This window comes from Corapipo altera, unplaced genomic scaffold, assembly GCF_003945725.1.
Source record: "Corapipo altera isolate COAL_440 unplaced genomic scaffold, ASM394572v1 67, whole genome shotgun sequence".
Lineage (NCBI taxonomy): Eukaryota > Metazoa > Chordata > Aves > Passeriformes > Pipridae > Corapipo > Corapipo altera.
Window position 1 is genome coordinate 3,929,051 of NW_020884906.1, and position 27,917 is coordinate 3,956,967.

Here is a 27,917-nt window from a genome sequence, read left to right on the forward strand (position 1 = left end):
AAAGAGATCTTAACATTTTATTACTATTTATGATAACTCTGGGTTTTATGCTATATTGGTCTTGACTGAAAAAAATAACACTCTAGAAGTCTTTGCAGCATTTAGTGTTGTGTCTCTGAAAACATGGGTGCATTCACTGTATTTAAAGAAAGGATCAAGGATGGATCACAGTCAAGTTTTAAACATACTGTAGCTGAGTGCTGTTTGGAGGAAAATTAAAACCACCTTCCTGAGCTGCTGGAGAGAGTGGCTGAGTTCTAACAGCAACTTCTGAATTTTAGTGAGAGTACCTTTGTTTTGATACCTGAAGATTTAAATAACATTTTCTAATGTACATTTCAAATACTGTTCAGCACTGTGAGGTGTTGGATAGGTCAATATAAAAATCTCACCTCGCTCACCAAAGTAAATTATGAAGGGCCTAGAATGTGATATCTGCATATATTAAAACACAATAACACAACGTGTGCTTAATTACTTTGTGTCTCAAGCAAATACTACTAAACTCCTCAAAAATATGTAATCACAACTGATATGACATACTGTATTAAGATGGGAAAAGCTGAAATGTAATTTTTTAAATTACAGAATCAGTCATATTACAGGAGTTCACAAAGAGATCTCTGCACAGCTGGTTGCCTTTTCCTCATTGTCCTTGGTCGTAAAATTTGCTAACTAGTTAAGAGAGCAAATATATTTAATGAGTCATTTTTATGGCACATGTTATTTACAAAAGCCCATTATTAAATGAATACATTTACTTTTACAAGCATCGCCTGCTCAATTACCAACGCTGCTCCAAAAATTTTAAGTCATACCTAGATGTTTGGTGTAACTAAATGATTTCAATCAATTTACCTTTTTAACTGAAAACACACAACCAGGAGTATCTTCCCCACTTTGTTTCGGCCAAAAATATGACTTTAAGATCTGGTGCTCAAGACAACTTCATACTTTCATGATGTTTATCTCAACACACGTGATGGTGGAACTACAGCACCACTAATTTGTTTTCTCATTTTAATCACACATTTCATTCCATTCAGGTCAGAGTGTTCATTCTCTGTGTGTACTTGTATAATTCCTGCAGGCACTGCTCAAGTAATCCTGCCTTCACACCCCAAACACAGCTCAGGGACCAGCTGCTGCTCCCCATCCATGGTGAGTCCCTGGGCACACCCCGGGCACTGAGCCGTGCCCACGCCTTCAACAGGGGCTGCAGAACACAGACAGATAAGTCACAACGCACATTTATCCCATTTTGCTGCAGAAAGGCCTCCTTGCTGGTTAATCCTGAACTAATACATTAAATAACTATAAAAATCACAACCCCTCTGCTCAGCCCCGCTGAGGCACATCTGGAGGGCCGTGTCCAGTTCTGGGCTCCTCAGTATGAGGAAGACAAGGAGCTGCTGGAGAGGGTCCAGTGGAGGCCACAAAGATGGTGAGGGGTCTGGAGCACCTCTGTAATGAAGAGGGACTGGGGAAGCTGGGCCTGTTTGGTCTAGTGAGAAGGGATCTCATGAATGCACAGAAATATCTCAAAGGTGGGTGGCAAGAGGATGGTGCCAGATTCTTCAGTGGTGTCCAGCGACAGAACGAGTGGCGATGGCCATGAACTAAAACTCAAGAAGTTTCACTCAACATGAGGAAGAACTTCTTTCCGTGGAGGTGGCAGAGCGCCGGAACAGCTGCCCAGGGAGGTCGTGGAGTCTCCCTCTCTGGACACCTTCAAAACCCATCTGGGTCACCTGCTCCAGGTGCCCCTGCCCTGGCAGTGGGGTAGAACTGGATGATGTCCCGATGTCCCTTCCAACCCGAGCTGTTGTGCGCTTCGGTGAAACTCCATTGCCCTGCTGCAGCATCTGAGTCAAAGCGGCGGGGGGACACCAGCGGAGAGAGAGCCGCTGCCTCCCTGGCTGGCTGGCTGGCTGGCTGGCTGGTTGGTTGGTTGGTTGGTTGGTTGGTTGGTTGGTTGGCTGTCTGCCTGCCTGCCTTCCTCCCTCCCCCGGCGAAGCTCCGGACTCAACAGCCCTCGTCCCGGACCTGAGGTGACGCCCCGCCCGCCCCGCGCTCCCCTCACGGCCGGTCCCGCCCCGCCGCTTCCGCCCCCGCCATGTCCCGCCCCGGCCCCGCCGCCCGCGTGACGGCCCCGCCGGCCCAGAGTGACAGCGCCCTCAGCCAATGGCGCCGCGCCGCGCCGCTGGGCGGGGGGGCGGGGCCGGCGCCGCCGGTGCGGCTCCCTCAGGGCAGGGCCGCGGGGACGCGGGGCCGCCATGGACGAGCCCGAGCCGAGCGAGCGCAGCCCCTTGTTGAGCAGCGGGGAGCGCGGGCGGGCGGCGGCGGCCAGCGCGTTCCAGGGCCGGCGGCTGGCCTGCGCCGCCGTGCTGCTGGCCGAGCTGCTGGAGCGGGTGGCCTTCTACGGCGTCACCTCCAACCTGGTGCTGTTCCTGAACGGGCCGCCCTACGGCTGGGAGGGCGCCCAGGCCAGCCAGGCGCTGCTGCTCTTCATGGGCATCACCTACCTGGTGTCGCCTTTCGGGGGCTGGCTGGCGGACGCGCTGCTGGGCAAGTTCGGCACCATCCTGCTGAGCATGGCGCTGTACCTGCTGGGCATGCTGGCCTTCCCCGTCATCGCCGCGCCGCACACCCGCCAGGGCCTCTGCGGGGACATCCCGCTGTTCCCCGTGGAGAACTGCTCCTCGCCCGCGGCCAACGCCACCCCGGCGCCCTGCTCCCAGGCGGGAGCCACCCGCTACTGCGCCACCGCCACCTTCGTGGGACTGGTCCTCGTGGGGCTGGGCGTCGGCTCGGTCAAGGCCAACATCACCCCGTTCGGGGCGGACCAGGTCGGGTATTGTGTGGCAGCTGCTGGAGCCGCTTGTGGGCGCCGGTCTCTGGACCAGGGGTGGCTGTCAGTGGTGCTGAGGGGCTTTGCCTGCCTTGGTGGGGTGGGCAGTGCCTGCTGGTTCGCCTCTCTCTAGGTGTTTAGCCTTGGAGGGAATCAGATCATCCAGCTCTGTTCCCTGTGTAAATGCAGGTGGTGAAGTTGTGCCCTGTTTGGTATAGTTTTGGTGTCTGTGTGGTGTCTGATCCCTTATGGCCTTTGGTAACCCTGCCTTACCTGTGGTCCCTGAACTGGCTAAGGCATCACCATCTTGAAGAGTTGGGCTGAATATTTAATGGCCATTAAGTGGATTGTTAATTATCCTCCATTGTGGAGTTTGTACTCACCTAATTTGACCTCAGAGCTCATCAGGATACACATTTTAGCTTTGACAAGGATGACATGGGCTTTCTAGGGCAGTTTCAGAGGCCTTTATCATCCCGTGGTACATGAAGGCCAGAGAACAAACAGGTTTTTATGCTTTAGGTGTTCTCTGTGCACTGCATTGCCCTTGAGTGATGTTTTTGTGCAGGCTGATGCTGCACCACATGATGGGTGGGAAGGTGCTCTCAGTGTGGTAAACATTTCACCCGGGCTGTTCTCATGAGGACATGTCCTGTCAGATGACCTTCCCCGGATCCACCTCAGTGATATCATTCCTTGGATCATCACTGCAGAGCCGAGGGGCCTGATGGAAAACATCAGAGAGGCACCTTAGAGCTCAGTAGCAACTGGAATGCTCTGGTGCATGTCCCCTTTTTACAGCCTTATGCTAAGGTACTATGCTGACTGTGGATGTTAAAGTATAATTTCTGCTTTACAAACTGAGCATTTCAGATGCTCAGATGCTGAGCGGCTTTTTTAACCAAACCCTTCTTGGTGGCAAAGCAAGGAAAATCCAGTTGCACTTCTGTTTACTGGCCCATTGAGTTCTGGTTAGAGCAGGTGTCAGAAATGCCATGAAATTCTTTGTAAGAGGGAGGATCTACCACAGCATCTTTGCCAAACATTCCTCTGTTCTCTATTGTGCAGTCATTTTTCATTCTTTGGCATTTCGTGTATTCCGAATTTGGGAGTTCTGGGTGAAAGGCAGTATATAAATGTAAAACACTGTTATAGCCTAGGATTGTGTGTCCCCAGTGCATTGGTTCTGTTTGAGGCAGCCTGAGCCCATCAAGTGAAATAGCTTTAATATGACTTTATCTTGTAAGGTGTTTTTCAAAACTGACTGCTTATTCCCAGAATGCTTCATGAACGTTAAATGTAAGAGAGAAATAATGGCAGGAACGGAGCGAAAGAAGAGCCACTGCCAATGGAAGTGTAGCTGTTGTAGCTGGATTTTGTAAAGGCTTTTCCCCCAGGATTTCAAGGAAAGCAGTTTTTGGCTAGGTATGCTGATAATTCACAGTGATTTATGTAGGGTGAAGCAAAAGAAACACTCCTTTCTGGTCCATAATAATCAGCAGAGCTCTGCTGAGGACTGAATTTTTCCCCTTCTCTCTTTTTCTGGCTTATCTGTTGTTAAATAAATTACAGCACACCGCTTACCTTGTGCAGTTTGGGGCCCTCTTGGGTGCCTTCTCCCTGCATAGGAAGGTAGCAAACTGCTGGGGAGATGCACATATATTGCTGAGAATAAAGCCTGTCTCCCAGAGCCACATTCTTGGGAGGCCAGAGTGCAATCCAAACATGTTTGGGCTGGATGTGATAAGATTTGTCCTTTTCCCCTTAAATACCAAACAAAGGGAAGTATGAGTAGTATATAGTTGTATGTACCATACAGATACTTTAGCTGACTCAACCACTTTTCAGATACTGTTGATTACATTGCATTGCAGATCTCTTAAAATTGCCATGTGAGATTTTCAGCTTTGGTGTACATACAGAATTTGGGTGGAGAGCTGTAATACAGTGAGAAGAATCACTTTGTGGAACACTGGCAACTGAATTCCAGTACTTATTTTTCCCTAAAGCTGAAAGATGTTTCTTAATTTCTATTAAATGGATGCCTTTAGAAGTGCTGGTAAAGTGATTGAGTAGAGTTGGTATCAAGTAACTTTTGCCAGTCAGCTCAGTAAGAAGAGTTACTGCAAAGTAGGTATAAACCAGCTTTGCTTAACTGTGTTTATAAATGAGCTGTTTTTCTAGAAGTTGCAGATGGATCCATCACACTGGTCTAAATCTGACCTGTGGTTCTCAGAATAATGTTTCTAATCATATGATACGTACAACCTGGCACTTTCCAGTTCCCCTTTTAAGTGTTTTGCTGTCACTTCCCGTTCTATGGAGCAGTTTGTGACTTTCTGTAGTTAGGAAACAATATGACTGTTTGCCATTATTGTGAAAGCTGATTTAGCTTCAACACTGAAGCCAGAATTAGCAGCAGACTACTGATCTAGTATCAGCCATAATCATTGTTCTAATTATAGATGAATGTCTTTCTGGGTTATGGTGATTAGAGACACCAGTTCTAACCCACAGTGTAGTTTCCTTCTGAATTGGTCTTATAGTCAATAAATTTCTCAGTCCATAACTGCCAGAAATGTTCCCACTCTGCTAAAATTGTTGTTACAGTTACTATTGGAAATTGCTGGTATAGAGCTGGCTTTAGAGTGATATTTATTTATTTGCAGACCTTAGATTTTTCTAGCCTCTGGATGAGGATGGGGAACCACATATAAAGATTTGAAGGTCACTGCAAGAGTGGGGGTTTTTTGTTGCTGTTGTTGAACTTCTGAGGAGCCTGTGGACATCTCAGACTCTGCAGTTTGAAAACAAGTTGTGACATTCACGTGGCCAGTAATAATTTGTTTCTGTTTCTGCCAGAAACACAGCAGATGGGACAGGAAGCAGACTTTAAATGTGGACTTGCCAAATTTTAGTATGAAACTTTGAAATTATGTAGCAACTGAGTGATGGTGTGTAGCTCAGTTACTGAGCTCTCCCCACATGACCTCAAAGAATAACTGATGTCTGTAGTGATGGACTGGGGGGTCAGGATTCTGTAAATGTGACTGCACAGAACCGTTGTCATTGTGGGCTAAAGACAGGGACAAGCTTCTGTGTTTCCATCCTTCCTCTGTTGTGTGGTTGCTCAGAGTTGACTGGGATGAGTTTGGGGGTTTTTGTTACATCTGTCACTTGTGACTGTCATCAGTTGATCACAGGAACAAGTGAAAGCTGCTCCTGTCAGTAACTTTGGAGTGATCTTGGTTCTTTCATGTGAGACAAATGGGAGCTCAGAGCTTTGAATCTGTGATGATGTGAAAAGGGAGAGACAAATCCTGAAACTCTGAAATGTTGGGGTTTAGGAAATACTTGAGATGATGACAGAAATCAGATGTCCCAGGGGAATGGTGAGCACCAGATACACATGAGCTGCAGCAAAAATAACAAACCTTGTAGTAACCAGTTCTTTGGAACTGATCTGTGAGAGCTCAAAAAATCCCTTTGTGACAAAGCAAAGCATCTAAAACAGGAACTATGGAGAAGCAACGATGTCTGGTCAGATTCCTGACTCCTTCCATAATCATCAGAAAAATCTAATACGATCTTAATATTTGAACTGTATAATTGTTGTTTTCAAGCTGTACCAGCTGCTTTGGCTACTGCTTGGATCATCTCCTGAGAAAGAGGTTGGTGTTGAAAAATCCAGGAGAGGGATAATTGAGCAAGGATCATCTTTCTTCCAAGTCACAATGAGATCTAAGCATTAACCTTAGGACAGCTGTGCTGTGCAACTTGCTGTCAGTCATAACTTTTCATTGGGGGTTGTAACTAAAGATCCACTTACTCTTCCTCCCATTCTTAGTTTGAGTGGCATTTGAAGTTTTGCTCTCATTCTGAGATGGTAACCTTGTATCCTAAATGAGTTTAGAGGATTGCAGTGCAGAGTTACAGAGCTGGTGTGTCCTCTGCTGAAAGTGGCTGTAAATAACCTGGTGGTGGCACAACTCCCATCACAGAGTCTGCCGGGCACTCAGGAGTCTTAATCATGAAAACCATGGTCATATTTACATCTTATCTGACCATAATCAATCTGATACATGATTTGTATTAGAAATTTTGATTTTGAGAACTATTCCTTTACTATTTTGAAATCCAGGGCTGCGTAGTCCCATTTATAAAACTCAGAACATCACCGTGCTTTTCTTTCTGCATTTGGATTGTCTCTATTTAAAGGACACTTACCAGATTTTATTTATTTTTTTTTAATCTGTTTTGTTGCAATGGGGCCAAAATCTTTTAAATGTACCTATTCTGGCTCTCAGTGCAGGGATGTGGATCCCTCAGCCCAGAGCACTGGTGCAGGACTCACACTGTACGTGTGCCATTCATGTCCATCATTTTCCTGCTGCAGTTGCTGGTGGAATGTTGGGAATCTAATGAAGCTGGAGGTGCTGGTGTCACAAGGAGAGTGAGGAGGGTGCTGCTATGCTTGAGCACAGATGCAATTGAGCAGAGGGAGTGATAGATTTTTCTTTCCACTTGGGTGATTGAAAATAATGCAGTTTTGTGGGAAATGCTTGCGCTTGATAAAAGTAGAATAATAAAAGTCTGACATGGTTTTCTTCTTCTTAGTCCCTTATTAAAATGTATAATGAAGATGTTTTATGCTGTCACACAGCTCAGGTATAGCAGCCAGCAGGGGAAATTTTGAGTGATCCGCTGTAAATGTAATATTGTTGATATTTCAGGAGGCCAATGAGATGTTTGAAAAGAATTGCCTTTTAACTCTACCACGTTTTCTGGTTTTGGCAAGACATCTTCGTAGTTCTTCATCTTTGAAGCATCTCAGATGTGGCTGTGATGTGATTTTTAGTGCATATATTTACTATGCTGAGGAAGGGGAAAATGGATTCTTTGCGCTGTAAGCCTGTGGCGTGTTTGCCCTTTGAGCACTGCCTTCCTTTGGGGTCACTCTGTTTCAAAAAGGATCCTGGAGATGGAGAGGGAAGTTTCAGGGACACAGACATGGTCAGGAGTCTCCAGGCAAGGAATCATGAATCAGTCTAAAGCTTCTACCCTTGAAAAGGCAGCAAGAAGGAAGATGTGACAGTGGTTTGTGGAAATAATGGCTGGGGGAGAGAGAGGCAGAAACGGGCCAGGAATGGGATAAAGCTCAGTTTTGTTCTGTTGTTTCCTGGAACTGGGTAAAACTAGTGAGGCCAGGCCAGGGCAGGTTCAAACCAGGCGAGGGGAGGTGGTGCTTCCCACTGGGTAATTAGCTGGGGAACTCTTTGCCAGGGGATATTATGGATTCTAAAAGCTGACCTGGGTTCAGAGGCAGGTTAGACAAGTTCATGGAGAGGAGAGCTGCTGCATTTATTAAGGAGATAGAGAGAAGCCATCCTTGGCTTAGGAAGTTTCTCAGGAGCTAATGGTTGGAGGCTGGGATAGAACTTGATAGAAGCATCACGCTGTGCTTGCCCTGTTCTTACCTGTATCAAAGTTTGCTCTCTTGTCCCAGCTTTCCTTTGTACAGATGTCAGCAAGGTCATGTGTAAGAGGGAGGATGAGAAGTCATTTTCTTTGCGGAAATAAGAGAACCGAGACTTTAGGATGAAGAAATGGAAACTTCATAAAGGAGATTGTAACACTTTAGACAAGTTGGAGCACTGTGTTTTGTGGAATTGTTTGCAAATATCCTGCTGCTGTTTGGGGATTAGAGGGAGGGAATTCCTGAATTGATACACTGCTGCAGGTGATGATTATTAGAATTAGGAGATGAGTACTTAGTTGAAATTAGAGAGGGAGAATTTCTTGGATTTATCTCCAGGATTGTATTTGATGTGGTAACAGATGTGCCTGAGTGCCCAACAACACCACTAACCATGCACAGGAAATGTTGGGCTTGGCTGAATGATACAGATGGGTTTGTGCACCACTGAGAAACCTGAAGCTGTAAATCACAACTGACAATGTTAAAAACTTATTTCAGGACACAGCTTGCTTTTCATATTGCAAACTAAACGTGGATCTTTTAAAGATCTGGCAAACGAGGAGGAGAAATTTGCAATTGCAGATGAAAGTTAACTGACTCAGCAAGACTGGTGCCTGGCACTGACTTGCTAGTCACTGTTAATGGCCTTTCAGTCATAAACCACTGACAAATACAGTATTAGGAATTATTCCACAGACTAGTTGATATTTTTAATGTGTCTCAAAATTTAACTTGCATAATTTCTCTTACGTCACCTCTTAGGGGTGATGCTGGGTTCCCGTGACTTCATTACAAGACATGGGGTGACTTATGGTAGGCAGTAATAAAGAGTGATGCTGAAAACTGTACAGGATAATTCTATAAACCAGGCCTGTCTTTACTGACACTGAGAGCTTCAAGCAGAAAAATAACACTATGAACAGTGCTGGCTTAGAGGGAGAAATGTTTGCAGGGGCCTTGTGACACTCAGGCAACACTTTGGGTTTTTTTAAAGGTCAGAATGACAAGTCCTCCTTTTATGTTCTGATGATAAGCTTTAGGACTGGGTTAAACTTTAAAGTTGTTGTTTAATTACCAAGTATTCATTTGAGGTTTAGAAAATGGAATACAGTTCACTGTTTTGTGTATACGGTTAGAAAAAGCAATTATTGCAAGACATGAGTTTTTAGGTAAGTTTTTGTTTACTAAAAAATAGTTACTTCAACTTCTGTGGACTATGGGATGTTAATCTGAGTGAGCTTTGTGTAGAGAAATGACCAAATGAGAGTCAGTGCAGTAGAACTAAGAATGGTCTCTCTGGGGAAGCTGTCATTCAGGAGTACCTGGCTTTTTTATCCCTCTGCTGGGCTTCTAGAAGGTTATTCCCTTAATGGTGTAGCTCAGTGAGGTGTCATTTCATCAAATACCATGTGAAGCCCAAAACACTTAAATCATTCCAGTGTGACTCTAAATGAAACCTGAACTCTTCAGTGCATTGAACTCGATTGAATTCTAATAAACAGGCTTCATTTTCTTCAGAAACTGAATTTCTTGCTTTTAATCTTTCTCAGGTCAAAGATCGGGGCCCGGAAGCCACGAGAAGATTTTTTAATTGGTTTTATTGGAGCATTAATTTGGGAGCTATTCTGTCTCTGGGAGGCATTGCATATATCCAACAGAACGTGAGCTTTGTTATTGGCTACAGTATCCCAACAGTCTGCATTGGGATTTCCTTCATGGTTTTCTTATGTGGTCAGAGTTTCTTCATCACCAAACCCCCTGATGGCAGTGCCTTCACAGACATGTTCAAAATCCTCACCTATTCCTGCTGCTCCAAGAAGACACACATGGAACATTCAACCAGCAGGTTTGTGCTGAGCTCTTCTGCATCACCCGAATTCAGCAAATCAACCCAGGAGCTGAACTAGTTGGTTCAAACTAGCTGGTAGTGAGTCACACCAGAGACTGCATTAGAACATGCAGGTCTGCTTTGAGAACTGGAAAGTTGGAGTCCTGGAGATATTTTCTGGGAGTTCTGGGATGAGAGAGGCACATTTTGAGGTCACTGGATCTCCATGCTAGTTCAGAGTTTCCGAAACTGTAACATAACCTGGCTGTGCTGCTTCTAAGCATGAATTAACTTCTCTGTTAGACATGTTTATGGGTGCCTTCTGATTTGAAAACCACTGCCATCTGCATTTAATATTGTAAGTGGCTTGATGGGCCTCCAAAGTTTTTCCACCCTTAAGAGATGCCCATGGAATACTGGTGATTGAATCCCTGATAAGAGATGTCAGGTTTCAGGTACTCAGACTGTGAAACAATTCAATTACCATCATTAATTCAGTTAACAAACAATATCACAAATATCCCAGGTTATTCTAAGTTCTGCCTGTTGGAGTGCCAGTTTTTTAGGGCTGGGGCAGGAGGAGGATGGGAAATAAGGAAACCTTCACAACAGGTTTCATCTTATGTTTTCACCTGCTGTGACCCGTTCCAGCCTAGTTGTCTTGCTGTAACTTGCAGGAGTTACTTTGGAAATGCATAAGCTGTTTATAATGAAGTGTCACAGGATTGTCAGCCGTGTCAGGTTTTGTTGTTTAACTAAACATTTCCAACTCTTTTCCAAAGTGAAGGCCAGGGAGTTCTTCACCAGCCTCGCAAGCAAAGCCTGTTTGAGATGGCCAAGCTGTCTCGGGGGGGCCCCTTCAGAGAAGATAAAGTAGAAGATGTAAAAGCTCTTGTCAAGATTATCCCTGTCTTCCTGGCTTTAATACCTTACTGGACAGTGTATTTTCAAGTGAGTAGTTCCAAATGGTTACAGTTGTATTTTACACGTCTAAAAAAACCCCCCATAATTTCTAATCTAACACTTTTTCTGGGGGCTCTCTCATAAATGTGAAACTTACCTTGAAGGTGAGAGATGACAAATGGCTATTAAGAAAACTCTCAAATAATATTTTGACCTAATAATAAAAAAGAAAATAAAATCGTTAAAGCTGTAGTTAAGACTCAGATTTTGTAAATGTAAATAAAAATTTTGTAATGTTCTGACAATAATTCTCTTTGCTTTGCTGTGTTAGCACTCTACCTCTGGTATAATCATTGTTAATTATTAAAAATACCTCTCTCTCAGCACTCCTTCTCCAAGTAATGTCAACTCATCTTTTTTAATTCTAGATGCAGACAACATATGTATTGCAAAGTCTCCATCTGAAAATTCCTGAGATACCAAATGACACCAACTCCATCCACACGGTAAGCAGAGCAAAACACCTTAAAAATATGATTTCTTTAGCTGAAATGCAAATGAGGTAAGTATTGTACAAAAATTCCAGCAAGTTCAGGTAGTGCCTAAGGGGAACTGGTGGCCAAATCCACTGGGCATTTAGAACCATGGTGCACATTACAGGGGTTTTGTTACACCAGCAAGTGTGTGGAGTCCACACCATCCTGTTCTGAATGTGTTCAGGTAACTCTCACTGCTTTAATTAAGAGTGTCTTTATCCTTCAGTTGACCAAGTCTGACCTTTGAAGAAAGCTTATAAATCTATATGCCCTCAGTTTCCAAAGTAGGACAGAAGCATTCCTGCAAGCTCAGTAGGAATACCCCTCCTTAACTGATGCATTAGTATTTGGAATCTGGGATACATTTGTTACTTTATACTGCTTAATCAATAATCACTTTACCTTGAATCAGAAGAAGTTGTTCAATCAATATTTTCCAAGAAAGGCTGTCATCATGTGCCTGCAGGAATGGTACAGAGAAGTAAAACCAGAAAGTATGAATATAAGTTATTAACAGGTCTACTTTGTGTTATTATGAACCATGTGATGTCTTTTTATAACACTGTCAGGTGGACTAGAGAAGTGGATTATTTTCTAACAAAGTGCACTCAGGAGTTCAGAGTCCTATTGTCAGACTGAATATTAAAAATAAAAATATTGTCAGTCTGAATGTTTATTGTGTAGAAATGAACGTGGAGCTTTGGTTATCAAACTGAGCATTAGAATTGTTTCAAGTTGTAATTAAGCATTATGTTTAATTAAATTAGTTCAAAAAATAATAGCTTTCACTGGTTTTCCTGAAAAGACTTTAAAATACCACTTTTTCTAACAAAAATGTGGATTTAAAAGTTAGTTGCCTCTTTGTAGTGTTTACTTAAACACTGTTTGAGGCAAGGATGATGGGACAATGTCTTGATACATCTAAAGAATGATTTTCTGTCCTGCCCTAAGAGTGACTGGCTCCTTTCTCTGCAGCACATCAGTTGTGTTGCTTTATTTAGAAATACTTTGTTGTGATCTAACAGCATAAGACAACTAAGTTAATTTGGTTAATGTGGTCTACCTGAAGGATGCTGACCTGCAATCTCCTTTATGTAGTGGTTTGAGGTAATTAAGAGAAGGAGCAGTAATATAACATTTTACATTGTACCTTGTCAGGTTTTCCTTCAGCTCTTGCAGGCACCTCTGCCCAATACTAAGAAAAGCATATTTCCTCTTGATATGAAAAGAGTGAAATATGTGTATGCCCTTTAATCTGCAGGCTCCTGATAGAGTAGAAAATGGAAAGCATACATTTTAAACAAAAAAAACCCCCAGACCCAAGTGATTGATTGGGTGAAATACAGCAGTGCCAGAGGCATTTGGTATTTCTCATCTTTCTTACCAGATTTAGCAATGACAAAAAATTCCTACATCCTTGACTCTAATTACACAAATCAGTCTCTGTACAAACTGTGACACAGGTTACTGCTGGTGTGATATTTGAAGCAAAGGAAAAGGTGAATGGGAGAGGGAGGAAAATTGACAGTTACAGTTTTGCAAAACTTCAAAATAAGCAAGAATTTGACTGACTCAGCAGAACTCACTGGGCATTTTTCAAAGCATGTGACCATTGCTAAGTAATGTACACAACCTTATGTATCAAACTGCTGGATATCTTTATATAACCAAACTAGATTGTTATTCCCTTTGTAAATCAGTGGAGTTCTTGTCTGCAGGGAGAGCAGTGTGCCCACAGTGTGTCAGAGCCTGAGGGCTTGGGTCTTTGAGGGATTTGCAGTGGTTGAGGTTTGTAGCCTTTAAGGAGTCTGGTTGTCTCCCTCTGTTACTGTGGCTTTAGATTGTCACAGGCCCCTTGGTCATCCTGGATAATCTTGGAGTCATGGAATGGTTTGAGTTGGAAGGGGTCTTAAAGATAATCTTGTTCCAACCCCCTGCCATGGACAGGGACACATTCCAGTGGATCAGGTTGCTCAGAGCCCCATCCCACCTGGCCTTGAACACTTCCAGGGATGGGGAGTACACAATTAGAAGTCTCCAGAGAATACTCATCTCTTCTACCCTGCAGATGCCACACACACAAACACTTCAGTACCAAAAACTGAATCTGCATCATGTAAAGCAGTGATTATATATTTTGGGCCAAAAAGCCAGTGGGATGCATAGTGCAGTGTCCCAGTGTTCTGAGGGGATTTTAAAAAATCCCCCCAAACCAGAACATTTTTATAAATCTACCTCTACTCTCTTGGTTGGTTAGCTCAGAACAGATGTTAAATATTACTAAGCTTGGTAGAAATGGTCTCATTCACACCAGTGTGAATCCTGTTGTCATTTACTGAACCTTGCAAACGAGACAGGACACATGTATTGCACCACCCTCCTTGTTCATTTGACAAGCATAATTTGATTTTAATTGAATTTTGAATTACATATTTCTGATAGTTCTAAGCCTGGTAATAGAAGATATACAGAAACTGGCTATTAAATATTTTTCATGACTGAAGTAGGAAAAAAGCTTAGTTCTGTCAGACTACAGTATATCACTGGAAGCCAAATAGTAGGGACTATTTAACTGCATTAAATCACTTCCTGATTTGTGTGTCATTAATACTGACTTGGAATGCTTTTAAAAATGGGTGTATTCATTTAAATAATCTGCACAATTTTTGCTAGATTTGAGTTACACAATCAGTCATTCCTCAGAGAGGTGCTCTATGACTAAGAAAATCTTAATGGCAGAAAAGCTCCCAAAGGAGAGCAATTTTTGTTTGGTTTTGTTTTGTTGTTTTGTTTTGTTTTCAGTTTTTGGTTTGGTTTGGGTTTTTTGTTTGTGGTATTGTTGTTGTTGGTTTTGTTTGTTTGTTTTCCCATAAAATGTATGTCAGGATTTATGCAGAAACCCTCAGATGTTGTGATAATGCTCATGGCCATCTCAGCTCTCAAAAGGACTTCATACAGGCTTAGTTTAGATGATTAACTTTTGTTTCAACAAAAATTAATTCAGAGTAAGCATGTAAAATAGGAGCCCTCTGAAACTTAGAGATCTTATAAAAAATCCTTTGCAAAACATCTCCGAGTTCTGTGTGTTGCTTTCTGAGAGTACTTTCTTCATCTGCCCAGTAATTTCCTTAGTCCTCATTTTCCTTGGAACTGTGTGCACTATTATTTGCTTTTGTGAAAAGAACCTTTTTGCTCTGAACACTTGATGTTCAGAGCATCCTCCCCCCCAAAAACAAAACCAACAGCACCCAAACTAACGCCCACCTCAGCACAGCTGGAGGTGCATCTGGAGAGGGAGGATGTACAATAGTGGTGGAATTGCTGTGGTGAGGAGTCACTTGTGCTTCTGAGCTCACAGATTTATGAACAGCCAGACTAAAGGAAAACCTGAATAGTTGAATGTTTTCCTCAGCTTCCACACACTCTCGTTTTTCTTTTCACAGTGTCTGTCAGTGCATGGTGCTTTGTTTTGGATCGAAGTGTTCGATCACAAATCTCTCTTTTTTTGTAAAATAACAGTAAAAATCAACTCTTTAAGTATGGAATTGCTAACTTGAGCCATCTACCCTTTAAGTTTCCAGCAGCCTGGTTGACCATGTTTGATGCAGTGCTTATTCTGATCCTAATACCCTTGAAAGATAAATTGGTGGACCCTATTTTAAAGAGGAATGGCCTGCTCCCATCCTCGCTGAAGAGGATTGCAGTTGGAATGTTCTTTGTCATGTGTTCTGCCTTTGCTGCAGGTAAGGAGACAGCTTTGAGATCTACATACATAATGAATTATCCAACTACTTGCAACAGCTTTTTTTAAAACACTTCATGAATCTTTAGTTCAGCATTATTCAGATCTCATTTTCATGGGATAGTTGGAATGCAACTGCATGAAATCCAATTTGATTGTCTCCAAAAACTTACTAAACTGTTCTGAACCTTTGCAATAAAATTGGACCATTTTTCCTGCCTGAAGTAGACTTTACATGTACCCTTCAAAACCAGCCTGTTAGTCAGGGTTCTCACATAGAGTGTTACTTTCTAGTACACTTGGTAGTGGAGAACTATTTGTTTTCTGGCCAAATGCCTTCCCTTCATGATCAGTGAGTTGCCTGAACAAGGCTGTTAATCCTCTCAAAATAAATTTACAGTATTGTGGAAGTCCCTGTTGTCTGATTTATTAACATTTGATCTTGAAGTTGAGAATTTATTTATCCTGAAAAACAAATTGGTTCGGAAATAAGTATGTTTCTTCATACATTCTAACTTCCAAATATTAAAAAGGTGAAATTTTACCTTTCCCTTTATCTAAAGTAATGAAGTTAGGTTATGGCTGAACAAGAGTTTCCTCCCACTTTGGGGTTTTTCTGCCCTACCTTTAATGTGCCCTAATGTTTGGGAATTAGTGTAGTGTAAAATAGCTTAGCTGTAGCATGAAAGGGAAAAGATGGCAACTCTGCTGGAACCATAAATCAGCTGCTTTTGAGATGATTTAAGGTTGTTAAGTGCTGCTGATGTGGAACTGAACATCTCTGAGCAATGCTTCATGGAATCCATAGCCTTCACTAGCACCACTGAAATGAACATATTGATAAAGCATTATAGCATTAAATAAATGAATTTCAGCACTTGTGATGCCCCATATTTTAGGGAGAGGGACACTTTATATGGCTATTAAGATTTCTTTCAATGAGAGAGATAATTACCTTATTAGGCCAAGGTCACTTTGTGTATGGGCAAGGAAAGTTCTTTAAGCAAAGTCATTTAAACTTAAAATAGGAGTGTTTCTCTTATTCCATGTTTCTTAGAACACTGGTACTGCAAAAGAAGATGATGTAAAACAGTTAAATGTCAGCTCTTTAAATAGAAGTCAGGCTCACATATAAGGGAATTCAAAACCAGCAATATCTGTCTTTATTAGTAGTGGGGGGAAAAGCACATTGAGCTGTGATAGCTGTGAGTTGGGGAATGGGTTCCTGCAGCAGAATTCTTAAAAATTTTAAATGCCACTTTTTCTGTTCACCTATAAATGTAACACATGATTTTGTGGGTTTGATCCTCCCCAGCTCTTCCACAGTAGAAGCTGAAAAGGTGAATTCTTTGGATGGTTATCTGCAATCTGTTTGGAAAGTTTAACCTTTTGGAGTAACTTAATATCTCTTCATCATAAGAGGAATTTAAGAGCTTCAGTTGCCACAAATTTGGGGTGGAGGAAACTGTTTATTTCTAGCAGGGTGGAAAAACTTCTGTTGGTTTATATGTTTCATACAATTTTTATTTTTTCATTAAATGATATTTATAGCTGCCATATTTTAATATTCTTAAAATACAGTATTACTTCCAACCATTTCTGCTTTAGATTGAGAGAGACTGATGAAAATCTTCAGCATATGATGATGTTAAGAACTTGCAATCATGGAAATATCCTAATGATTTGTTTGTGCCATATTTCCATTTTAACTTATTTAACAGGCATTAGTTGTGGACACTACTCAGGCTGCCTGTTAGATTGTTGAGATTATTTAAAATATTTTATAAACTGTGTAAAAATACAACTGATTAGATTTAATGAACATCTGCTGTGCTTCATGCATTTTATCATAAATTCTGAGTAGCAATATTTAAGGTTATCCAACTGGAAAATCTACTTCATTTATAGAGTTTAAACCATTATAGCAAGAATTTAAGATTATTTTAACTACTAAATCTGTAAGATTGAACATAAAGCTTACCTATCAAAGTCTAAGGAAGACTCAATAGATTCTAGATTCTGAAGTACTTTGAAGATGAATTTATGGCAAGGTTTGGTATATTTTGATTATGTTCCTATGTGGCTAAATGCCTCCTAAATCTGCTTATGTTGTGAGGAATATAAACACATTAAGGATCATTAGATGTTTTGTGGTGCAATAATTTTGTGTTTAATGTATATGAATGAAATTATGTCTGAGCTCTTAGATGACTGTACTGCTTTTTTACATTTTAATTGAGTTCCACTCTAAAAAGTTTGGCAGCTGTATAAAATACCAAACCATCAAGAAATCCAGCTTTATTTTAATTACATCAGCTCTTCGTAGTTCAGGGGGCACTGAGGTAGGTGAAGAGCTAAAGATACACTTCTTTAGCTGTGGCCTCACCTACAGACTATATACAGGGACTCTGGAGAGCTTTCCTCATGCTTTCTGCTCAGCTTGGGTCCCTTGCCATGGCCAGGACTAGTAAGAAAACTGCATGTCATGGTAGGAGGTGGTTTTGGCAAACACCAGTCCTTTCCTTTGGCCTTGTCCCTTAGCACAGGGATGGGGATCTGGCTGGTCCCCTCAGGGTTTCTGTGTCACAGATTTGTGAAGAAATGGGAGAACAGATATTAGGCTGTGCATTAGAAATTGTATGTGCTTGTTTATATGAAAAGTGCTGTCAGTAGGGTTCAGAGTGGTTCAGCCAACATATTAAATATTACATGTCCATGTCATCCTTCTCTGCCTCTAGGAAAGACAAAGCCAGAGGTGAGGAAGCAGATGTAATCCCTTGTACATAATCACCTGTGCATGGTGTGATATATCCATGAAGCATCATGTCTAAGCCCTGTACAATTGGGTTTTTTGTAACAGGAGGGATATTTTGTGCCCCAAGATTAGGTCAGATCTTGGCTCAGTGAGCAGAGAGGGACCAAAAGTGACAGGCACTAAAGGGAGGCCGTGTGGGTAACACGTACTGTAGGAAGCAGCATCACTGACTCAGTCCTGCTCCTCTCAATTGGTGATGAATAAATTCACCTGATTTCCAAGGATATTGAGAGTTCTTTTATAGAGGTCCTTTTTGGGTGAAGCAGGGAGTTTTATTAACTATGAGCTATTCTGTAACACTGAGTCCAATCGTTTAATCTGGGCAACTTCAACAAAACCCTGCAGTGCTGTTTGATATCCACTTTCTGCTCTAAACTGTTGTGTTGAGCAAGCTAAAAGTGCTTATATTTTACACTATCATGTCTATTTTTCATTCTGTATGAAGTACTTTCTATGCAATGTCTTGCTTGTAAATCAAGCTCTAATGAGCTTTTGGCTCTCTTCGGATGAAAAGTGTCACATAAAGGTCATAATCATATTCATAGAGGGTTTTCATCGTTCTACAGGACTGGTGTAGCCATTTTGATAAGCAAAATGGTTTCTAATTTATTAATACTATGGTGGCAGGTGAAATGGTTCAACACAGCAAAGTAGTAGTTTGTGAAAATGAGATTGTCTTAAAAAAAAAACCCAGCACAGTGTGTATGAAAAAGCTCTCAGCTGATCCATCCAGAAAAGAGTTAAGTGTTATTAGCAATTTGTGTAATTATTGGTACTGAATAAGTGTATAATCACTAATTCTATGGCAGAACAACTGTATGTCTTGAAATAACAGTGGCAAAAGTAGTCTGAAATGCTTTCTGTTAGGAAATAAATACATATTCCTATTGTATAATTTGTAATTGCAGTTCAGGGCTGAATCCTAATTTAATTCTTAATATGAAGAAACAATATTTGTGTCTTAGGTAAATTTTTTTTTTCCCCTCCACATAGGAATTCTGGAAAGCAACAGACTGAAAATTGTAAAGGTTAAAACAATTAATCAGACAATTGGAAATGTTACATACCATGCTGCAGATTTGCCAATATGGTGGCAGATTCCTCAATATGTGCTGATTGGATTCAGTGAAATATTTGCGAGTATAGCAGGTAAGAGTCTTTGTCTGTTTGAAATTTGCTTTTATGTCTGTCCTAAATGAGGGAACTGTAGGATATAGATACTTCTCAAATCATTATAAATAAGCTCTAATGTTTCCAAATACATTATTATACAATAAACCTTAATCTGAAGTGGCAAAACACACTATGGTCTTGCACATTTGAAAACTGACTATTTATGACTTTGTTTTCAAAATTGAATTTCAAGCAGAGCAACACTGAAAATATTTGTGTGGCATCCAGTTAACACTGGATATTTTCGAGCCCTAATGGAAAACAATATACTCTTTCAATATCGTATTTTAATGCAGTATTGTGTCCTCTGAATGTTCCTCTGTGTTGCAAATACAATTTGTGCTTTGCAATTTTTTTGGCTTAAAACCTGTGCTACAGTTTAGAAAGTCAAGTAGTAAGTGGAAACATCTTTGTGAGGGGAAAGGGAAGAAATAAACCATCTTTAGAAAGACTTACCACCAGTTGAAATTCACATTGCTGGAGTTTTTACATCTCTGAAATAAGAAAAGGTTTTGTGAATATTCATAACGAAGTAGCTACTTTGATACTGTTTTGTCTACTTCATGTATAGATCAGTTTTTCTGTAGTGGTTTTAGATACCAGCCAGACTGAAACACTGTTCAAATTTTTCCTGTCCTGAACAAATGCAAGACATCTTAGATTTCTAATCCTGTTCTGTGTTATGTACATAGAACAGCTATGTGATTGTGCTGATTTTTAGGCTGAAAGTGAAGTGGGAGGAGAGGGTCAGTAGGACTATAAAATCTGATTTTCTGGGCTGTTTCCTAGACCTGCAGGGCTCATGAGCAGGAGGAGAGCACAGGCAGCTCACCTGTTGTCACTGTGGTGTGTCTGATGCTGGTGTACTGGGATTAAACAAGTGAAATGCTGCTGGGAATCTCTTAGCACAGTGTTTGCACATCTAATGTTTGGCAGCAATGCCTGGTCACCAATAGCAGAAACCTTTCATGGGAGTAGAAGTAGCTACTCTGATACTACTTACATCAGGTAGCTCAGCAATTTTGTTTAATATATTAGAACTCCTCCAGTGACTTGATGTAAAACTCATTTAGCTTTTGCTTAACTGTAGTTACTTATTAACGTGTTGAAATGCTCTTTGAAATAGTGAACTGTGGAGATCCCCCATTCAAACTGGTGTTACAGGCAGCTCTTTTTCCTCGATTCCTTGTGTCAGAACCTCCTGGTTTCATTTCCCCTGTGGGAGGTGACTTTCATTCCTGGGCGAGCACAGTGGGTTAAAATGAGATTCTCTAATTCTGTAAGATCTGGCTGGTGGTGGCCCCAGCTGTCACATGGCCCATTTGTTCCCCTCTAAGTGGAACAGAAAACTTCTACTCCCTCAGGTTTCTGGTTACATGTGTCCTGCTGTCATCACAGTTGTTAGACAGTAAAACAAGGTGCTTGGATTGCTTGGCAAGTAGAAGAAAAATGTGGGGTTTGATTTGCTTGGTTTTGTTTTTTTTTATCCTTATCTGCTCATTTGCTCTGAGCTTTCCTTCCAGCTGTCTGGCCTAGGACCTCATGTGACTGGAGGAATTAGATATGTATTAAACTCTACCATAGATATTTACTGTGTTGGAGGAATTCTTTTTATATATGGCTTTCTTCTGTGTGAAATCCTACTTCTTCACTCCCTGTCCTCCAGCAGTCAGTGGCTGGACCTGGAAGTTCTGAATGGCTGAAGTGGTGTGTCCCCTCCCCCAGTGATGTACAGGAAAATCCATGGATTAATTTGCTTGAGAGAGTTTGTTATCTTCAAAGCACACTAAGAGCCAAGATATCAGACACTTCAGGTTCTTGAATGGAAATTCTGCTTTAGCAGTGTAGTCAATGTGTGTCATTGCTGTGCTGTATCAGTGTGCATTTCATTATGTGTGAACAGTACCTGTCACAAATCCTAACACACAGAAAGCTGAAGGTGGAGTCTTGCTTAATTTAGCATTTTTAGCATAAGAGTAAAAGGAGTTACTTAGAGTTACAACTTTAGCAATCGTGCCAATTAAATCTGAACTCAGATAAACAGATGACTTATCAGAATTACAAGTGTTCCTGCAAAAGTAAATCAATGTCTTCCCTCTCACACAGTCTCGTTTCTCTGTCAGGTACTATTACTAGTTTATATGTGTTTGCAAGGAAAAAACCAACTATCTGCAGGTTGGAGAAAGGTCAAGGACTTGAAGAATTCTATTTGTTGAACTCCAAACTGAGGGTTGGTTTTTTTTCAAATGCTTTAGTGGACTTCATGAGAAGTCAAGTCTTTAAGGCTTACACAATTCTTATGTGAATACTCTGCTGTTCTGCACTGCTGGGTCTGTACCAACAGCTTTGTAACTTCAAAAACTTCTTGATCATTGTTAGGAAAAATGTACCAGAAATTCTGTGGAGAGCTTAATTGCTCTGTGTACTGCACTTTCATTTGTTTTTTTTACAAAGATTTTTCTCCCGCCTTCTGATTGTTATCTAAACATAATTCTTAATATTTTAAAGAAGGCCTCTGAAGACTTGAGAGTATATTTTACCAATTCAGTATTAAAGCTGATAAAGGCATCTATTGTGCTATGAAACTCAGCTTTAAAATAAGCAAACTGTTAACAGTTACAAAGCTATAGTGATGTGGAAATGTTTGTTGTGAACAAAAAGGGGCTAAATATCACAAGAGCTGAAACATACATTTAGTTTTTTGTTTACTGTAAAACTAAGCATATTCTTATTAAGCCACATTAGTTACACAAGAGGTACCTTTAAAAAAGATGACAGGCATTGCATTAATCTTTTGTATTATTCTGTCAATCCTCTTAACACACCCCTGTTTAGCTGGGAATTGTAATCTCACATGACAACACCACCGAGAGGGTTTAATTTCAGAAATGCTTGTTTGAGGTAGCATGAAATCGTTATCAATGGCTGCCAGCAGGGCAGAGAAGCTCTGAAGGCAAAGAGAAGATTTGATATTCTTTCTGCCAGATTAAATATTAGCGTGGCTGGGAAAATTATTCAAGTTTAGAAATGTGCCTTGTTTTGTTGCAAAAAGTGCAAACAGTGTTAACACCCATTTTGGGTTTTGTTTTGAATCTTAAGATCTTTTTCCAGCAGGAACGCTCACATCCAGTATATCTGTAAAATGAACAAGAGAAAACGTGGTCCAGATCCTTTCATGTGTTATACTTGAGCTTAGCTTTTACAAAATGTACAGAAGCCTGGTGACCAAAATGTGACTGAGGCTCTGGAGACTGGTGGCAGCTCTGATAACTTAACAAGAAACTTAAAAACAAACTACTGTATCCAGAGAGTAATCTGCCTTTTTTTTTTTTCCCTTAAAGTGAGAATGGCCAGATAAATACTCCTTGAAACATCTGAATTTTTTATATTCAGATAACCCCCCCAAAGCCTAGGGGAAAAGAAAAAAGGCATTTTTAGTTCTCAAAGTAAATATAATTTTGCCTGTTTGCAGATGTCTCTCCAGCTCTGTAACCAGTCTCTGGTTACAGTTTGAATTCCCAGGAACCCACCCAGCTGAGTTGGGTGAGGAGTGTTTCAGTTCCCTCCTGCCCTCTCACAGGTTGTTTGTTGGCCTTTGTAACGTGCTTTGCACAGGAAAAGAGATTGAAGAAATCACTTGGTTCCCAGTGATTTCTCAGGGTTGGATCAGTGAGAACACACAGTTCTGGTTCTCCTACAAGAACCAAGTTCCTCCCTCACAACAGGCCAGTCTGGCTTGAAGTGTTAATCCTTCTCTTGGAAAAAAATGCCAGTGTGTTTCTATTAAAGCCTGTCTGGAGTAGCAGAAATCAAATACCAGTAATGGTGTAAGTAAAGCATACCTTTATTATGCAAGACATAAGATCTCTGCAGTTTTCAGTCTGTAATGCAAGATTTATGCAATGCTGGGGTCTATAATGCTCTCTTTGCCAAGAAAAATGCTAGATGAGGTAGCATTAATTTTCAGTGTGAAGCAGACTGTTTTGAAACAAGCATTTCACCTGTCAAAAACAGCTCTGCAGAGAATGTATTTGACTGTCTCTTGTGAATAATCCCATTTGAGTTTTGACAGGAGTATTATTCTAAAAAGGAGTTAATCATGGGCATTAGTCTTTGCATGGCAGAGCCTAACCCGGTGTGTTCTGTTGGTGCTCAATTCAGTAGCACACATTTTCAGATTGATGCTCACTGGTATGTTTTTCTTGGGTTTATTGGCTGAAATTTGAGTGAAGACAGTTTAAAGTTGAAACCCCTTATCTACAAGTCTTCAAAAGAATAGGCTAGCAAGCAATGAGCTCAGAGAATTCTAGATCAAAATGAAGGTAAAACTAATTACTGCCTTTCCACTTGCAATTAATTTCTCTGTCTGCACATTCAGAGATACAGACACTGAATCTATGAGAAATAAATGTTCCTGGTCAATGCAAGAGTGCCCTTCAGTTCTTGAGCACTTTGTTCTCAGCAGGGAATGCCACGTGCTTTGTAAATACTGCACAGCAGACAGGGAATAGAGAAACGAGGGAGAAGGGGAACGTGGAACTTGGCAGATTAGAGTCACTTTAATACATTTCTTTGAGGATAATTTTAGACAGAAAAATGAATATGTTGGCTCAGGAGATTTCTTGATTTTACACGTGTAATATTAATAAGATCAAAGTGTGTGTCTCAAATGTTGCCCATTTGATGGGTTGATCTATTGATGACCTTTAACAGGGTTCATAAAGCAATTAGAGGGAGCTGGGAGCTGATAGGGATTCACTGCACACCTGTAACTTCCACAGCACTAAAGCAGAACAATTTACTCTTGTTTCTTAGACCTTCCAGTAGCGTTTTTTTTTTTTAAATCTTTTAATACAGGTCTAGAATTTGCATATTCAGCTGCTCCCAAATCCATGCAGAGTGCCATTATGGGGCTGTTTTTTTTCTTTTCGGGGATTGGATCATTTGTTGGCTCTGGATTGTTGGCACTGGTGTCTATTAAAGAAATTGGCTGGATGAGTAATCACACGGATTTTGGTAAGTGTATTTTTCAGTGTATTCGTAGTCTATAAAGTAGAAGGCTTCCCTTAGTTAAGCAAGCATTAAGGATGTTGAACTGTTAAAGACAAAGTTTCATTTTGCATATAAATATGAAATAATTGATCATGCAAAATGATGCATTGCCCTCATGATAATATGGCAAACACATGTTTAATAGTTTGGCTCCTGTCAGTTGCCTGCTCAGCTGTTACTGCATTTTATCACTAGAAATTACTTGCAAATACTTGCATTTTAGTAAAAAAATATTTAAATTAGGTGCAGAAGAAGAATATATTTGGTATCAAGTACTGAAATTACTTTCTGTGGTTATGGGAAGTAAAATGTACCCATATCTCTCTCTTAGTGATTATTCAGCTTCCTCGTTTCAAGTGACTTCATTGAAATTACCCTGAGATAATTTTGCATTTCTGTCTGCTAGCTATTTATACACTTTAAAGTCCAACAAATCATCTGCTATGTATTGCCAGTGGAAGTTAAAAATAATTACTGGCACCAGTAGGTGGCACCTTGGGAATTTCAGAAAATCCCACCATCCTCTCTGGGCTAATTAGTTCCAACAGAAGGAGTGTGAAAAGTTCTTAAAACATATGCCAGACCTACTGTGTGTACATGGCTTAAAAGTGCAGCCTAAACTTTAACTTTAAATGTGGTATGAGAGAATTTGCCATTTAAACTTGCTTTGCATCTACCACAAAGTAACGTTATCTCGGTCAGGACATCTGCCACAAGTTGTCATCTGTGGTTTTTAAGTTGTTCTTCAAAAAACTGCAAAAGATGACAAGTAGCCTGAACTTTATGGAAGTGCCCTCACCAAATGAAAATTTCCTCATATTGAGACTTTTTTTCCCCCTCTGTCAATTTTAAGATTAGAAAAGCATCTTTTTCTGCAGCTCCGTGCAGAGATAATTCAGCTGATAAGGAGGATTATAATTTCATACAAATTAATGATGGTGCTTTTTTAGCCTCTTGCCTATAAGAACATGCACCAAGTTTCTGCTCTTTCTGCCCACTCTCTGCTGGCACTTCAGTGTTGGAATGACTTGTTTCTCCTACAAGAACTAAGATTTCCTGGGTTTAATATCCCATCTCATAAAGGATAATTACTACTCTTTAAACTCGTCTGCTCCTGAAATGGAGATTCACGTGGATATTGTATTTTTAAATGTCAGGGAAAGCCTCCGTTTAATTTTATTGCCTTTTATTGTAAGTTCCTTTAATTGAATCTTAAGTTTCAGTAATTGAAGTCATTTAATCTGAACATTTTATGGGCATGCTGCATGAACAGCTTGTTAGGATCCATGTGTACATCACTGTTTTACTCCCTGCACCCTGTTTGATAATCATAATGGTCCCATTGGCTGTGGCTCACGGGGCACGTTGGAAATGAGCCACAATATATTGTTCTTGGAAGTACAGCAACAGGTACTGCACATTTCTTACCAGAAATGTTTTAGCAATGGGCTTTCTTAATTTAGCATTATTTCATGTGTCACATTGTATCGTCACTAATTTGTAACCACTTTGAGGGAGTGTCAAAGGTGAACCACAAAGAAACCATGTATGTTTTCATGAACCCTAAACTCTGTCCCCAAAGAAGGCTGAGAAACAATTGCAGTAAAGGCTTTCATTGTATCTATGGAGTTGCCAAACTCTTTCCTTAATAGCTTTCGTTTTTTGGGGATTTTTGGGGGGTTTTGGTGCTTTTATTTGGTTTGGGTTTTTTGTTTGTTTTTGGTTTGGTTTGGGGGGTTTTGTGGGGTTTTTTGTTGGTTTTTGTTGGTTTAGGGGTTTTGGGTGATTGGGGTTTTTTTGGGTTTTTTGTTTGTTTGTTTGTTTTGGTTTTTGTTTGTTTTGTTTTTGTTTGTTTGTTTTTTGTTTTTTTGTTTTTTTTCTTTTTACTTGGTCTAAGGCATTGGACCACAAAGAGAGCATTCCTTATACTGTGCACACCTTCCTCAGCAGGGCCACCTTTTGCTCTGGATAGTTAAAAATGAGACTCTGCTGCTGGATGGAAACGTGATTTGATTTGGCTTTGCCCGTGTTTTGCCGGAAGGTCTTCACCACTTAAACTCGAAGAGATTCACATTTCTATTTGTATAACCTTTACTAATGTTTATTTTTTCCCTCCCCAATTCTTTCTAGGTAACATTAACGGCTGCCAATTAAACTATTATTTTTTTTTGCTGGCTGCCATCCAAGGAGCGACCCTCTTGCTTTTCCTGATTGTTTCTGTGAAATACGACCACCAGAAGTCGAAGGGGAACGAAGCTGCTGCCAATGGGAGGATCTGACCCCTGTAGCAGAGCAGCCTTTGTTGCAGCAGCACCCAGGGAAGTGGCAGCACTCCCAGAGCCCACGGGCTCTTGTTTTCTCCAGTGGGACTCTCCCCAGACTTGCATGTCCCAGGAGTTCTCTCCCCTGCCCCCCTCGTGTAACGTAGGTAAGTGCCTTATGTTGGTGGGGCTGTTTCTTGCACTACGTCCCTGGCAGAGGACAAACAAACCTTGGAAGTGGATTAACTCCAGGCATTCGAGTTGCTCTTTGCTCATTTGGGAGATGTTTACTTAACTCTTCAAAGCTGGGACACTTACACTGGGAAATGGAGTATAAGGAGTCACATGAGACATGGACTGTTCCTGACCCAAAAGCTCTGCTCGGTGGAGAGCAGTGGAGCTGGAGAAACACTCGACAGTCTCAAGCCTACATTGAGGACACAGGACAGAAAACTGTTTGACAGAAACCTCAGCTCGTGGTTACAAGAATAAACTTTCAATACCGAGAGTCGTTTTGGGGGGAGAAACAGGGACAAATTAAATTATAAATTAGGTCAGATTAAAAACAAATATGATTTTATAATCGACCTTCTACTGGCAGCGTATCAAGGGTTTAAGTCCAAACTTGCAGTCAGAAGTATCCAATACTGAAGACTGAATTATATATCACAGTAGCTTGTAATACAACTGCTGTAAATTTTGGTGCACAGTTAACACTTGTTGGGAGTGCAGTTGTTTAACTTCACAAGTGTTTTTATTTTTGAACCTGTATTAGGACAACGCACACCTCTGGACAAAGCCCTGTTCAGTCTAAGTCTGTTACTTCCCTAAGGAACAGCCTAAATATTTGCAGGAAGCAAAGTGAGCTGGAATTCTCAGCAGATCAACGCGCAATAACCATTTAGCAGCCTCAGCCAGTCCCTTCAGTCTTGCCTCTTCCTTTAAGCTAACAGGGTTTGTGTCTTTCAGCACCACATTCCTCCAGCAGAGCCCATGGTTTTACGTTCAGCCTCTTGAATTTTACTGATTCTAACAATTGTACTTCAGGTTGTGTGCACACTGGTGTGGAAGGTGCAAGGAATTATGCAGAAAGAAAATAAAAACCTTTTTATTAATGTGTTGAATTTTTATAGTTTCCTTTGTCTGCAATTATGTTGTTAAAATGTCCTTATTTTGTACATGGACATTTTTTTAAATGAGTTTACAAAATAAAATGAACTTCCATGCTGTGACTTTTGATCCTTTGTTTCTAAGTGAATAAAACTATACTACAAATA

General features: G+C 40.8%; 1 protein-coding gene and 1 long non-coding RNA gene across 2 annotated transcripts; one reads left to right on the top strand and one right to left on the bottom strand.

The window, feature by feature from the left end:
• Window positions 1–2,635, bottom strand: LOC113951243. The gene is made up of 2 exons (XR_003529093.1): window positions 2,526–2,635; window positions 1–1,865 (listed from the first exon to the last, which is right to left on the bottom strand). It is a non-coding gene; the product is annotated as an uncharacterized LOC113951243 (long non-coding RNA).
• Window positions 2,216–27,917, top strand: SLC15A4 (solute carrier family 15 member 4). Its single transcript, XM_027651997.1, has 8 exons — window positions 2,216–2,849; window positions 9,881–10,176; window positions 10,941–11,109; window positions 11,490–11,567; window positions 15,172–15,340; window positions 19,148–19,303; window positions 24,185–24,343; window positions 26,510–27,917. The coding sequence occupies exons 1-8, from the start codon at window positions 2,277–2,279 to the stop codon at window positions 26,656–26,658; spliced, it is 1,749 nt and encodes a 582-aa protein (XP_027507798.1). The 5' UTR covers window positions 2,216–2,276; the 3' UTR covers window positions 26,659–27,917.